The sequence below is a fragment of the Pseudonaja textilis genome, chromosome 2 (genome assembly GCF_049901715.1).
Source record: "Pseudonaja textilis isolate UNSWEBS1 chromosome 2, rPseTex1.2, whole genome shotgun sequence".
Lineage (NCBI taxonomy): Eukaryota > Metazoa > Chordata > Lepidosauria > Squamata > Elapidae > Pseudonaja > Pseudonaja textilis.
The window spans coordinates 97,053,585-97,069,399 of NC_141991.1; the positions used below are offsets into that span (position 1 = coordinate 97,053,585).

A 15,815-nucleotide genomic window follows, 5' to 3' on the forward strand; every position below is an offset into this window, starting at 1 on the left:
TACATTTTAGTACCTTGAACAAAAAATTCCTGCAGTTCCCCAGTTGCACACCTTGCTAGAGACACCAAAGCACTGAACTTTTTAAATGCAACTGTCCCTAGTCCATGACAACCTGGTGGCAGCAGCGGGCACCAGCTCTGCCAACCTCTTTCTAAAGAGCAACGCTGGAGAACATCCTTCACGTGCAAAGTCCTCATTTCTGTCCCACATCATATACAATGCATATATTATACTGATCAGCGAAGGCGGGGTGGGGAGGGAAGCCACGTCGGAATACCCCATCTATTGTACCAAGGCCCATTAAGGGGCAGCAGATACAGAAAGCTGCTTCTTGCCATCACTAAAACATTTGTGCAGATGTATTACAATATACTGCAGGAATATTAAGCGTATCCTAGTGCATTGATGATATAGGAAGGTATTCCCCCGCCCCCTTCCTCCTTAAAGAGTTTGCAATCGGCGTATTTCGATATTAATCGGAATATTGTTATTTTATCTCCTGCAAGGAACGCCCGCACGTAAGAGACTCGATGCAGAGAGAAGGGCGCGCGCGCCCGCGCGCGGGGGGGGGGCGGTAATCTTGTAATTTTAGACGTTGATTTCCTGACGAGGCGCCCGTTATTAAATCTCATTGGCTGGTCGCTTTGTCATTCCCGTAAATTCTTGCAGGCACAGCTGAACTCTCGGGAAACGGGAGTATTTTCCTCCTTTTCCACGTCCCGTCTCCGGAATGCTCTCTCTCCCTTATATTTAGAAATCTATACCGTACGACTTTTCAAAAATTAACCCCCACCCCACCCCTCCCCTCTTTTTTTCCCCTCAAAGCCGGTAAACCCTAGGCTTTTTATCCTCTCTCAGACGCTCCACGTTCCCGCGCCCTTTATTATTCCTGAGCTCAAAGGGGCTAATAACATCCCCCCGCCCCATTTGCTTTACGAAACCAAGATAGGAGGGAAGAATTGTCTGTTGCTGTTTCTCGAGGTCCTATTGGTGGAAGTCGCAGAGGTGGGGTTAATATTCCCGCCCCTCTCAGGTTTTCCTTCCTCAATCGCCGCGCCTGGCGCCGCGGGTGGCTTCGTTTCCTTCGTTTTGCTCTATGAACGGAGGGATCTAAAAGGGCGGGACCAGGATCCGGTGCCTTGGCGAAAGCTGAATCCTTATTGGAGAATGTGGCCAGGTAGGAGGGAACCGAGAGCCCGGGGCCCGGATCCTAATTGGCCAAGTCGGAGCAAAGGCTGTGGAGGAGAGGGCGGAGTTCGCTGCCCATCAATCGGGGAGTGAATTGGGATTGCCGCGGGAGGCGGCGGCGGCGGTGGTGGCGGTTCCGGCGGTCGGTCTTTTTCCGCCGCTGTCCGCAGCAGCTCCGGCTCCTCCATGGCCGCTGCGGTCCCTGGCGCGGTTCTCCCTGCCGTGCCGGGAGTGGGGGAGGCCGTGTCCGTGGAGGTCAGGCCCGGAGGCTTAGGACCCCCGCCTCCTTGAGAAGAAGGAGCCGAAATGGCAACGCTGGCCGCGCAGGTAGGAGGGCGAGGGCGCCCGGCTCAGCTTCCCACCCCTCCTTTTTTCCCCTTCTCTCTCCCCGCCGCCACCCGGGCTTCTGCTAGCTGAGTAGCTGCAAAGGAATCCCTTGCTGCAAAGAGGGCGAAAGGCTTTCCTTCTCCATCCCTTCTCTTCCCGTGGAGAAAGCCCCCTTCGCTTCCCCTTCACTCTTACCCTTCTTTCAGCCCCGAGGGGTAGGGCCTCCGTTTGCCCCCGATATATGGGGGTACTTGGCCCGCCCGGATTGGGACCCCCCGATTTTGTCTGTAGGTTTCCACGCCTTGCTTGGGATATTTTTTGAGGGGCGGGGGGGGAAGGCCAGGCTTTTTTCCCGGTATATCATTTTACTACCCCGAAGGAAGAGAAGCGCAAGCCATGCTCAACCGAACCCAGTAATTCCCCTAGTCCTCAAGGGGAGGGGGGGCATCGACCATCCCTAAAAGGAGGGGTTTCTCATTTCCTGCTCTCTGCCAACTCGGAAATGGGAGCCCCTTTTCCGCTAGTTAGGTCAGTAATTATGATAATCATCAGGCAACTCTGAATGTAAACTGTGTTTGCTCCTCCGCCGTGTTCAAGTACTTCGTGCATATATCATGAAAGCTCTTTTCTAAATGAGCATTGGGGCTAAGAAAACGTTGGAGGGTAGATAAGGTGCGCCCTGTTGATCTGAGGTTTGAGCCTGTTTGCTGGAAAATAAGGTTATCTTAGTATGTTACCTCTAATATTGGAAAGAATAGGTCCTTGAATGCCACTTGTTAGGAAGCACAAGCAAAAGGGTGCTGTTGTGCTTCATGGATGTACCATTGATCTCTCACCTTTGTTTGGATCAAAGGTGAAGGTTTTTACATTGCTCCATGAGTACCCTGTGTGGACCAGCACAGGTTCAGTTGCATTAAGAACCATTTTTTTAAACCTAAAAAAACGTTCTCACTGTCACTAATATACTTTGGACAACAATGAGATTGGCATTTACAATTCCTTTATATTTAAGTATTTCTATTTTAGTTCTTTTTATTTTCCTTTGAAATGAGTGGACAGAGGAATGCTCTCTCCTGTCCAAGAATAGTTAAAGCTATCTTCTTTATTATTGAGATTTTATTCTTGAAAACTTAGGAAATGTTATTGGGCTCATGTGGGTAAGAGATGTAGTCTGATCAAGCAGCCAAACTCTCATGTCTAGTGGGAGAAAAATACCACTTCTTGAATTCTATAGGCTAAAATTGCTGTAATTTTTTGATCAGAAGAAATGTTTTGATTTTAGACTTTCTATTAAATTCAGTCTCAAAGATTTTGCAAACACTAATTTTAGGTTGGTGTTCAGTACATTTTTTCATGATCTAATTGACTGTTCAACATCCAAAGTAGATGCTTTTTACATTGTCTAGTTAGTAATATTCAGGTTTTTTTTTTTTACTGAAATTAGGTTAGTTTTAGGAATCAAGATAGAAGACATCCAAGACATTTGTTCTCTTGATACAACTATTTGGATGGTATGTGTAATAGGCTAAGAAGTTAAATTTAAAAAAACCTAGAGATGAAGACTCAACTTTTCTATTGGTTTGACATAAGACTATTCACAAAATGTTTGTAACATGTCAGACTGTAGCCACATTTCATTGTTGAGTATGCCTTTGATTCTGGAAATAGCACCAGAAGGCCAAATTTAAACATAAAATAATTCTACCTTATATTTTACTGTTGTTCTTCCTGTTTCTTGCTACACAAGGCTAATTTACAGTTAAGCATTTGTACAAATACTATGTCTGGCCATTTTTAATCATAATATGTTATGATGACCTCTGCATTTTGTAATGGTTGAAAGCAGTGCTTATAAACCATGCTGTTTCATGTAAGTTAATTTATAAAAAAGTTCAAACTCAATTGAAATAAATGGTGTACATGCATGGTCTAATATATGAATATTCATTTGAATAGCGATACATGTGAAAATGAAACCTATTGCATTGTATCTACTGTAAATACTAGCAGTTGGTTTTGGAAATGTTAAATTGTAATATCTTCTATTCAGTCTTTATTTAAAGATTCAGGCAGCCTGCCTGGCTGAAAATATGGCTCATTTGGTTGTATATTACCTTGTTCCTTTACTAGTTCATTCCTCGGAGATTCTTTATTCACAACCAGGTCTATTAGCTATAGCTTTGTATCTTTAGATGGAAAATCATGAAGAAGTTGTAAACTGAACTTGAAAAGAGCAAACACATTTAAAAACATAATCATGCCCAAAGAGTTACAAAAGTTGAATGTAACCTGAAGGATACTTAAATGTTTTAACAGAAATTGAACATTGAGGTAATGTATATACCATCAAGGATCAGTGGAAATCTTTCAAATATTAATAGACATTTGGTTTTAGCTAGTTGAAGCCCAATGTTTTAGCTTAAACAAAGGAGAATTGTTTCCAAACGATGTCTGTCAAAAGAAAGAAGAATTAATCTATTCATGGGTATAGACTTTTGTTCAGTGGCATACACTGAAAAAAACAACCCTTGAAAAGAATTGTAATTCTGGTTGCTGGACATGGTTAACTGTCTGTAAAAATCTTTGCCAGATGGCTACCAATATAGTGGATGATTATTGAAAACAATCCTAGATCAGGATGTCTTCTTCACCTCTATTTTATATAGAAATCCATAGCTTACTTTTTTTTTAATGGTAATGTGGAAAGGAAACTTCACGAGGACAGTGATGTCACCCAAGCAGGAAAAGCCCAAAGGGAACATCAAGCCAGCCATGAAACAAACTTGCATAGGAAAACAAATCAAATAAAAAGTATTAAAGAAACTCCTTAGACAAAAGGCCAAATAATTAAGAAAACTAAGGAAACAAGAAAAGAAAACCCTTACAAACACAAGACTTGCCAAATCAGCAATACAAACAGACAAAAGACACAAAATATATTGCAAAGGAGACTGACAAGAGATTGCCACAAAACAAATATAAGAAACAATTAAGCAAAAAAAGATTAGGACGAAACCGATAATCTAATCAAACCACCCCGCAAAGTTTGCCTTCTGGACCCCACGGAGTTTACCCTCTGGCAGAAATGAAGACCACCCCTGACAGGATTTAAATACAAACACAAGCACACACACAAAATGAGAAAAAGGTATAAAAATCAGGGACTTACCATACAAAGGTAGCTAGCCCAGGAACGCAGACTTCTTGCTATCTTTCGCCTTCCTGAAAAATAAAAAGATCCAGCTTTCAAGCAGTTGTCTGTATCCTTGCACAGGAGCTCTCTCAGCGGGAAAATCGAATCCTCAGAAGAAAGGCATTTTGACAGCCTTTCAACAGTAGAATTGTCTTATATTTGAGCTAGTTATGATGTAAACCAGCAGGCTTTTTAAAATTTTCACAATCCTTCTGAGAATCTAATGAAAGTTGTGGACACAGACATCTTCAGGAAAATATAAATAAATTTATATACACAATTTATTGATAAATGGCATTTCCTTGTCACCTTAACATCAAGTACCCATAAGTAAAAAATTATATTGAGCATTAAAAAAATAAGCGAGCTTTTGAAAAATTTACAGTTTTACTTTAACATTCACATTAAGTTGATTGGATAACAAATGTTCTTAATGGCTGGGTACTTTTTCTTTAACTTTTATCAACAGGAAAGAGTTTAAAACATAACATGGCAGTGATAATTATATATCTAATATATTCTATACTTTGAAATAAAACAGTGCCTTAATAATTTAATTAGATATAAAAATAAAAAAATTCCCAAATGTGTTTTTCAAAATAATAGGAAAGAAATTGAAGAAATAAGGGGTTTTATTTTCTTGCTATTTTTTTGCATCTGGTTCATAACCTCTCTGATGATTATTCATGGTTTCCCAATAGTCCATGCACCAAATTTAAGTGCTGGTGTAAAAAACCCTTTCTAGCCTCTGCTTTAATCCACTAGTGTAAGAGTGAATTATTACTAGGAATCTGTCTTCAGATATACTTAAAATTTAATATTTAACCTGTTTATTACTCAGTTTTTGAATCATGGCTTAAGTTGAACAAAAAATGGGATTAGAGATCTATTATGAAGTATGATATGTCTCTGGTAAACAAGTATTTTTTTTGGTGGGGGGGATGAAATACCACAATACTACATATAAAATGTGAAGTTTTATTTCCAGTATTGGCCATATGCTTCCTATATTGTTGTCCAAGTTTTCTGTTACTTGTCTAAAGTCTCATTAGTCTAAAAACATCAGCTAAGTAGAAATTTGTTCCAATTCATTTCTATATTATTATTAGATTTTTATCCCACCTTTTTATATATAGCCCAACATAGTGAACATACTAAATACTGCTGCATCTTGTTTCCCTATAGAAACAAAAGTTTGAGGTAGGTTGGGCTAAGAGAGGGTGACTGGCCCAAAGTCACCCAGCTGGCTTCATAGTCTTAATGAATTAAGAAGAAAATGCTTGCTTTTCAATAACATTTAGAGAAATGTTTTATATGGTGATCCACCTTAGTCACAATTGTTACATGACTATTTATAGTTAAATAGTATTAATATTTGAATTGGAGTGCCTTCTGTTACAAAATAACTAAAATACAGCTTTTGGGGTATGATTATGTAGTCTATTACAACACTAGACTTGCTCTTAATTGAGCAGTAGAGTTAATTAAACAATTGGATCTTGGATTGGCTTTATCAATTTTACTTTCTGGATTTCACACAAATACACAAAACAGTTTTGTTGTATCATCATTAGATCAGAAAGAACTGACTAATGTTAATGAAAATTTTCTCTATTAGTCAGACTTCTTGTCTGGCCACAAAATGATTTCACTGTTTGGGAGCCAGCAAACCCATTCTGATTTCTCCTGGATGCTCCAAAAAAAATAATATATAGATTAAAGATTGAAATGTATAAAAGGGGAATGCAGTAAAAACCTGATAGGGATAATTTTTCTCATTCCTCTAATGAAATATGATCAGACTCTGCTCTATAATTAATAATACACAAAAATTAAGTATACAAATGTTTCTAAGAGCACCCACCCTCACATACTTTACTTTTTACTTCCTTGATGTAATAGAAAAGAACCTCTCTACCTAGGAGACAGTTTTAAGGCATATAAACATCTGACTCTAATGGCTAGTTATAACACAGTTCTAGTGTGAAAGAATGTCCGTGCTACGTACTGATTTTTGTCTTCTGGAAGTGATTGTATCAGTGACTTTTAGAGAGAAATTCAAGGTTTTCTCAGCAGTAATAAAATGGCTACAGATAGTTTGCTGGCATTTTAAAAATGATTATTTTTTTCTAGTCCTAATTTTAGGGCTCAAATTTACAAACTGGGAACAACTATTATGAAATGAAACTTATTCAAGGTAGATTTCTTGAATAAAGGTGACTAAAGCACGTATATATAGAGAAATATACATTTCTTGGTTTTAACATGAGGCTCTTGAACAGAATATTACAAAATGGACCTCTTACAGTCATGTTTGTATATATTGAAACAATGGTAAGGTTTTTTGGCATTTGATCTGTCAGCCGATTATTTTTTCTTTTTTCAAGTACAGGGTTTGTTTTGGGGGGAATCCACAAATATTAATTCATTGGTTGCAACAGGATTGTTGCCCAAGACTGATGTCACAGGCTGAGTGAAGGTGATTGATTACATTAAATTAAGACTTACACATTACCAACGTTAAAATGTAGATTCAGTTAACTAAATTCAATCAAATATACAGAAGATAAAAAGAATGCTTAAAGGTACAAGAGTAAGCTTTGAAATGGAAAAAGAGAAAGGAGTTTGAAAATAGATAACCATGAAGTTAAATCTAAACATAGAGGCATACTTTTGTAGCACTTCTAATATTATTTGTGGCCTAATATCCAAGTTTCAGAGACAGATTTTGTCACCTTAAATCTAAGATACTTAACACAAAAAGTTTCTACATGGGTATTTTGTTAGAAAGAGGGGTTGTGAATAAATTTGGGATGTAGTACACATGCCATTGGCTCTGCAGATCAAGAAAAACATGGACATGTCTCATAGGACACTATCAAATTTACCTTGCATAATTGCAGAGGGTAAGACATTTAAACAGATTAAAGAAAAGTCACTTTGGTGCCTTGAGAACAAATCACTAAAAATAGGATGGGATGAAAATTTTAGTTGAATTTCTGATTGCACAACAAGAGTTTTGCTAATGTAATTGTTTATCAGTATCCTATGTACATGTTTTATAAAGAGTTTGGCTTTTGTATGTGTAACAGATACCATGAGAAATGAAAAAGGCTGCAACCTTTGATTCCAGTAAAATTGTGTGCTTGGAGTGATGTTGATCATACAGATAAGGGGGCTAAACCTTATGGACAATATAGCAGCTTAAATCAATCAGACAATCTGCTTTGTAAGATTGTGGTTTCTAGAGAAATAAAGACTTTATAATAAAGAAATATTTCATTCACTTATTTTCAGAAATGTTTTGTGTCAAATGTCCTTGGGCATTTCAACCGACCTTAAGAAAACGGTTTTTGTGTAGTTGTCATATCTGAAAATAAAGCCTTTTATCTAGGATTGAAATTTCTGTTTTTTCCAAATGAAAGTCTGTCATTTGGGATAGGCTCAAAGACAAATTCAAGATCAATAAAAGCAGCATGAAAGGCCCCGTGAAGGTTGGCACAGTATTTTTCTGCTAGGTGTTGAAATTCAGGCAATGGTCAATTTTAGACTTGCCAGTTTTAACACTGGCTTGTTCATGGGTTTTTCTTAGAAACCCCCCCCCCCCCGACAATTGTAAAACAAAACTTTCTTGAATATGTTTTGCTGGTTACATGCGGCAGATTAATGGAATGATATTAGTGAAATTAGTGCTGAAATTAGTGCCCATCAGTGAATATTAATTTTGAAAAGTTCAACAGGGATATCACCCCATCTGATGGCTTTGTCTAATTTAACCCTGTGCCTCAAATTTCTTAAAATTTTATCATTACAATGAAGGGCAAACTGGGAGATTAAGGGGTGCAAAATTCTAGGGTGAGACCTAAGGATTTGAAACTGCAATTGCCAATTCACTGGAGACAACTGATAGATTTAACCAAGGAGCTTCATTTTTTGTATTTTTGACTACAGTCTGCCAAATTAACTGCATTTCTCAGTTGTCACTTTTCTTCATTTAATTTGTATTTACTGATTTTTACCCTACCCCTTTGCCCCTAAACATTCTTTCTAGTAAAAATAGAACAAAATAAGACAGGAGGGTGGAATTAGATTGATCTGAAATATCTTATAAAAGTGTCCCAAAGGTGCTTTTTCAGGAGGCAACTGGATTTTTTTCTTTCTCGCTTTTGAAGACATTTCACTTCTCATCTAAGAAGCTTCTTCAGCTCTGACAGGATAGTGGGGAATGGAAAGATTTATGTTCCTTGCAGACAGCTGTTCATTTGCATCCTTTTAGAGTGTCACTGAAGCACTTAAGAGGTTTATCTGTGTCCTCGGCATCACCTGAGTAGTGCTCCTGGTTCCTGTAGGCTGCAATTTTTTTCCTCTGGAAATCCATTCCTACTCCCACACCATTTAAAGGGTGTTCATCCCAAATTCTATAGTTAAAAATCTGTAGAGATTCTCAGTCATCCAGGTCATCGAAAGGTACTTTTTCAGGAGGCAACTGGACTTCCTTGTTTTTCCTTTTTGAAGACATTTTGCTTCTCATCCAAGAAGCTTCTTCAGCTCTGATCGGATCGTGGGAATGGAAGGGTTTATATTCCTTGCAGACAGCTGGTCATTTGCAGTTTGGCTTCCGTTTCAATGACCCTCTAAAGGATGCATATTACTAGCTATGTGCAAGGAATATGAATCTTTCCATTCCCCATTATCCGGCGAGAGTTGAAGAAACTTATTGGATGAGAAGTGAAAGGTCTTCAAAAGAAAAAACAAAGTCCAGTTACCTCCTGAAAAAGCACCTTTGCGACAACGATGACCTGGATCACTGAGAATCCCTACAGACCTTATAAAAGGCAGTTTAATGAGATCCTACAAACTATACAGCAGCTTGGTGGACTCAATAAAACTGTTGAATCTATATTTTAAAATTACTTGAAATTTCAAGTGTTTGCCTTGTACCACAATTTATTGAGTTTAGCATTGCAAATTTCACTATCTATTCATTGTATATTAGCAAAGGAAGAGATCGCAAAGAACAATTTTAACTAATAAACATCAAAAATAACAAACAATAAACAATTCTCTAATGTCACGTATACCTAATATGTTTTCAGTTTTTCCTCCAGACCATAGCAATTTTACCTATATATTCAGAAATCTCTATTCAAAACCAATATGAATCACAGGACAATAATTCTCTATTTGGATCCACAATGGTTTTTTTGATCCAAATATTTTTTTTCAAAGGAGATTTAATTACTGCCTGTCTCAAAACACCTAGCATAATGATATGGGGCATTTACATTTTTCTGAATCCCCCTGCCAATCTCTTTTTGCTACCTATAACCAGATAAAACAGATTGCATATTGAGATTATAAATTATGAAATATATTGATTCTGCATTTTATTCTGCTTAGATTGCAGCAAATGAAGTTGATCTCCAAAATCCTGATTTGGTGGTCCTCTAGATATTGTGAATAGTATAGAATTTAGAAATAGAAATACAATACTATAGAATACAATACAATGCAATATGTTTATTGGCCAACTCTGATTGGACATGGAGGAAATCTATCTCTGGTGCATAAGGTCTCAGGGTACTAAATTTCAATAAAATTATGTGCTATGAGTTAGACCAGGGGTCCCCAACCCCTGATCCGTGGCCTGGTACCAGGCCACAGGCTATTGGGATCCAGATCACAAAAGTGAGGGGTGGACATGCACAAAGTTGCATTCCCTTCCTCCTCTCTGCTGGTCTGCTAAGCTGGAAAGGTTGGGGACCGCCGAGTTAGATAACCTACACTACATTTTTCTGCATTACACACCATCTAGGCAGCCGTGTTGGACCTTCAAGTCCCCTTGCTACTTTTTTGGTAGAGCAGTATGCCTGCAGGTACAGGACAGTGGCTGGGTGTCAGCATGGTGATACTGGGCAACTGAGGAAATGTTTAACAAAGGACTAGATTTCTCTAAAATTAACAGACTAAGCATCTAAAATGCAACTGTTATGCATTGTAAAATGTAAAGGTATTCTTTTGAGTTACCTAAAGCATAATCACTGCATGAAACATAGCACAAGCCACCAAATGACCAATCTGTTCAACAAAACAAGGTAAACACTAAGTAAAATTATTTACAAGTGTATTCACTTATTTATTTAGCATATTTATATAGCTGTCTATCCAGAAAAGTCTGGGTGATTAATTAACAGAAACAGGACAATCAAATGGTAGAAATCTATCCTGTTTCTCCAACAATACAGCCTCCCCCAATAGGAAGTCCCAGCATGTTTTATAGGCATGAAATGAAATTAAGCCCCTCCCCCCATATTAAGGCCTATATTTAAAACATGCAAAACGGGAGAGAATGGTGGGGGGGCTTGCCATTAGGAAGTACTTTTGTTGCACACCCGGATATGGTGCTGCCTGCATTGACCCCGATACGAAATGCCCCACCAACACCGAGGTCAACATCCAATCCGTCGCTGCCTGCCCATCCGAAGATGCAAGGGGGGGAATTAAGTCCCCCCTGAAAAGACGGCCTAGACATTTTTGGGGGGCTCAAAAAAAAAAATAAGACCCGGCCTTATTATATGAGAAACACGGTATTAAAAAGAAACTGGGTCAACCCTCATCCCAATCACATTTATATTAAATGTAACCACAGCCATACAATTACTCCATTAACATCCTTGACCATAAGGCCTAGGGAGAAAAAGGCAGGTCTTCACAGACCTCTGGAAGGCCAACAGTATTGAGATTGTATCTCATTAGGGGGTTGGTCCATGAGGAAGGTACCCTGACAGAGAAGGCATGCTTCCTGGGGTCCACGAGGTGACACTGCTTCACCAGTGGGATCTGGAGCATATCTAGTCTACCCTATCTGATAGGGTGAACAGAAACCATCTGGGAGAAATGGCTCCACAAATTAGTGCTTGGCAGACTTCTTAGGATAAGCATTCTGCATCAAAACTTTTTTCAGTTTGATTAAAGTCAGGAGAGAATGAAATAGAGCTGTGAAAGAGAAATGTAATCTATGTTTATGATGTTTTATTTCCTTTAGTTGTCTTATTTCCTTTAGTTGTCTTATTTCCAAACAGCAGCACCTCCTCCAAATTGCTCCTGTAGTTTTTGTTTAATTTTCAAATTAATTATATTGATCTAGTATTATATTGGTTTAGTTTCTCTCTAAGAGAAACCAGTTTTTACTTTTTTTGTTTCTCTTTAATGTTCCAAGCAGAAAGTGATTATATGAATGTCTTTTTGAAGAAGACTTGTAGAATATTCATAATATCCTGCTATAAAATACAATGTGCTATTATGATTGATTGGTAAGGATAACATCTTACATTCAGATTATAGTGGCTTGTCTTTGGAAAAGCAGTTCACATCCTTTGAATATTTTACAATTTTTACAGCCAAATGTTCCTAAGGATTATTGGTAAAATCCAAATGATTATCTGAAAAGAAATACTTCTTCACAAAATAAATGTAAAAAGAAAGACAGAACCCTTGGTTATCTGTTACGCTGTTTCTTTCTTATTTGGTCTGTAGTAGCAATTTAATATTGAACTAGAAAAATTGTGATCCAATCTTGTGAACATCTTATTTGGGTATCAGTTATAAAGAAGAAGGGAGAAAACCACTGCTGTTTTAAGTACTATGTTGTCTTTTACAGGTGATTCCTTATCTTTCCTGATCACTGTCTCCAAATACTTTCTAAATGAACATTCCTGTTACTCTCAAATTGCTGGAAATGGCCAGTCCAGCCATCAGCCCTGACTCTTCTTCCCATGAAGGACTTTCTTCTGTCAACTCAATGCCTGCATGTTCCCCTACTTCCGATTCTGAGAATCTGAGCCCAGATGAGTTGGAGCTCTTAGCCAAGTTGGAAGAACAAAACAGGTAGGACATTCTGAAGGTCTAGTACTGCTCTGATATTGACTGAAAGCCAGAGGATATAAATAGCTTAATGTTTAAATATTAGTCAGATGTTTCAGTTTTACCGGATGGCCCTGTAAACACAACAGTTTAAATACAGTATTTCTTGAAGCATTAATGTACAAATACTAAATAGATCTTTATTACCCAGTGGATGGCAATCATAGATAACAAAAAGTTTTGATTCTTCCCTTTAATTTATCTGACAATATTGTTACTGGGCATTAAAAAAATATCAGCTTCATTATCAACGATCTTTATGTTTTGTATCCTTTTCTTGGATAAGTTATTTTACCATACAGCTTTAGTAATATTGGATGGCTAACAAACAATACATTAAAAACCCATATTAATAAAGAAAATGACATAACACATTCAGAACCAAAGATGAGGAATCTGCAGTTCTAAGGGACCCCAAAACCCAGTCATTCGGTCTTGCTAAGATTGAGTTGTAGCCTGTTCTTCCCAGCCAGTCTTTCACTGCCTCCAGGCACTGGATAAAAAACGTATGGCAACACTTGTATTGCCTACACCAGAGATATATAACTGCATAGCATAAATTCAGAGGATACCTCACCCCATGGCAATGGATATTTTTGCTTAGTGGCTTCATGTAAATGATTAATAGGAACAGACAGAGTTGAGCCTATGGCACCCCACATATCATGACTAGACTTCTCCTTTTCCCATCTATACCAACTGGGACTGACCTCCAAAGGAGAACCACTGCAGAACTCTGCTCCACTCTTCTCAATTTCAGAATAATACTGCAATCAATGCCATTGTCAATATTTAAAGCTTCCAAAAGAATCAGAAGGATAGGATGGATCCAGCACTCCATTATTAGCCATCTAGTATACTCGGTGCCATCTGAGTAATACAGCCTGACCTGAAACCCAACGGGATACGTCCAGGTGCTCTACTTCCTAAAAAGGGAAGGTTGGAAACTGGACAAAAACTATCCAGTATGGTTGGCTACAAGGAGGGCTTCTTCAGGAAGACACAGATCACCGCTGGAGGTATGCAGGAATCATTAGCTAGGTAAAACTGGCTGAAACATTTTAAGTTCAGAGCAACAAGATAGCATTTAGAAATGGCTAAGGCAGACGTTTTCCTAATTTAGGGTACAGCACAGAGGTGGTATTCAGCAGGTTCTGACCAGTTCTGGAGAACTGGCAACAGAAATTTTGAATAGTTCAGAGAACTGTCAAATACCACCTCTGACTGGCCCCACCCCCATCTATTCTCTGCCTCCCACATCCCAGCTGATCAGCTGGGTCTTCTTTTGTTGCCCTGCACTGGAGAACAGAGCTGGGAAGCAGGTTAGTGGGGTGGGGAAGGAATGTGATTTTGCAGTAACCTTCCCCCAGGAGTGGGATGGGAGTAGAGATTTTATAGTATCCTTTCTCTGCCATGCCCACCATGCCACACACACAGAACTGGGAGTAAAAAAATTTGAATCCCACCAATGGTACAGCACATTCAGACTTGGAAGATTCTGTTATTATTCTATCCAGTCTCAATAGTAGTTCTAGTCCTTCTGGGGAGTTGTTTTCTTGGTCTGGGCTACCCAGTTGACAGGAATGATCTATGCATGATCCTGATATCAACATCCCACAATATCAGATTGCCATTGCTATGGGACAAAAACTAGACTTAGTTTGTATGCTGCCAGAGATTCAGTAGCTGCGCCTCGACCCTATCTCGGCAACCTAGAATGGCGTATTATAGAGAGGGAACTCCCCCACCCATCTACTGATGTTCAGCTAAGTTTTGGTAACACATATGATTTGTAAAAAAAATGACTAAATTCAGTTTGCTTTAATTTTACTTAAGTAGATCCAGATCCAGTACCAATCCAGCTATTAGTGGGAATCCTAGATTGACTTTGCCTTCAGTTAATTGGTATGCCTGGATTTGACAGTTGTTTAAGACATGTAAAAGAGTTAGCTTATTTCTATTAATATCTTACTTGATTGCTATATGATCATGTTGTGACAAAGTAACATCAAATGCTTTATTGTGGTGAAAAATCTTACATAATGAATGTAGTGAGAATCTGAAACACATTCATGTTGCTCTATGCTTATTGAAGTATAGTACTGTACAGACTGCTCTTGATTATAAATGTACAAAATTTGGCTAAAAGGTGAAAGAATCCTTTCAGGCTGGTACATGGTACAACCTTGTACAAAATGAAATTGAAAATGATTTGTAAAAAAATGACTAAATTCAATTTGCTTTAATTTTACTTATCCAATTTCTTTCACTGCCCATCTCAGCCAAGTGACTCTGGATGACTTAGAATTCTAAAACTCTAAAACTGATAAAACAATTAAAAACAATAAAATAATAAAAGATATCCCAAAATACATACAACAGCCAAGATAGTTGATCAATTAACACTAATGCAAAAAACTGGGACCCTTAATTTTCTTGTTTTATCACAGAATACAGTTTCCGTTCAACTTTAACTGATAAAACCAGAATGTGTCTAAAGATAGAAATGTTTCTCTATAGCCTTGATTTTAAATATATATTAAAATTCTTTTACAACTAAAAAGTATGCCATGTTCTGTCATAATGTCTCTATCCTGCACCTCAAACAGAATAATTTGCATAAATTACAAATTTATGCATGTATCCTTCCATTCCTGTTCAGAATTGGAAGACTTTCTGATGAATATTCAACATTACAAGGGACTTGTAATGCCCCTTTGTTGATTGGCAATCCTAATCTCTACAAGTGTCATAATGCCTCTTAGTTGAAATGTTTGAAGAAGCTTGTTTACGTGGAAGTTTCATTATGCTCTGGAGCATTTGTTGTATTCTAACCTAGTTATGTAACTGGTAAGAAGGCAACTATTTTTTTTTTTTACATTTTTCAAGGCTTTTGGAAGCTGATTCAAAGTCATTACGTTCTATGAATGGCTCACGAAGGAATAGCGGGTCGTCTTTGGTGTCCAGTTCTTCTGCATCATCTAATCTGAGCCATCTTGAAGAAGATACCTGGATCTTATGGGGAAGGATTGTCAATGAATGGGAAGAATGGCGGAAAAGAAAAGAGAAGTTACTCAAGGTGAGGAAAATAATTGCTTCTCTAGTGGTAGACGTATTTTATAAGACTTGAAAGTCATAGACATGTTTACATTTGTTGCATCTTATACTTGCATCTTATCTAATA

At 38.0% G+C, this 15,815-nt stretch overlaps 1 protein-coding gene across 3 annotated transcripts in view; it reads left to right on the top strand.

The window, feature by feature from the left end:
- Window positions 1-1,225: 1,225 nt before the first annotated feature.
- EVI5L (ecotropic viral integration site 5 like) overlaps window positions 1,226-15,815 on the top strand; it is a 58,570-nt gene continuing 43,980 nt past the window's right edge. For all 3 annotated transcript variants that reach the window (XM_087924626.1, XM_087924624.1, XM_087924625.1), the window contains exons 1-3: window positions 1,226-1,515; window positions 12,369-12,595; window positions 15,521-15,710. In XM_087924626.1, the coding sequence (XP_087780752.1) occupies window positions 12,414-12,595; window positions 15,521-15,710 (372 nt within the window). In that variant the 5' untranslated portion in view covers window positions 1,226-1,515; window positions 12,369-12,413. The remainder of the gene's footprint in view (window positions 1,516-12,368; window positions 12,596-15,520; window positions 15,711-15,815) is intronic.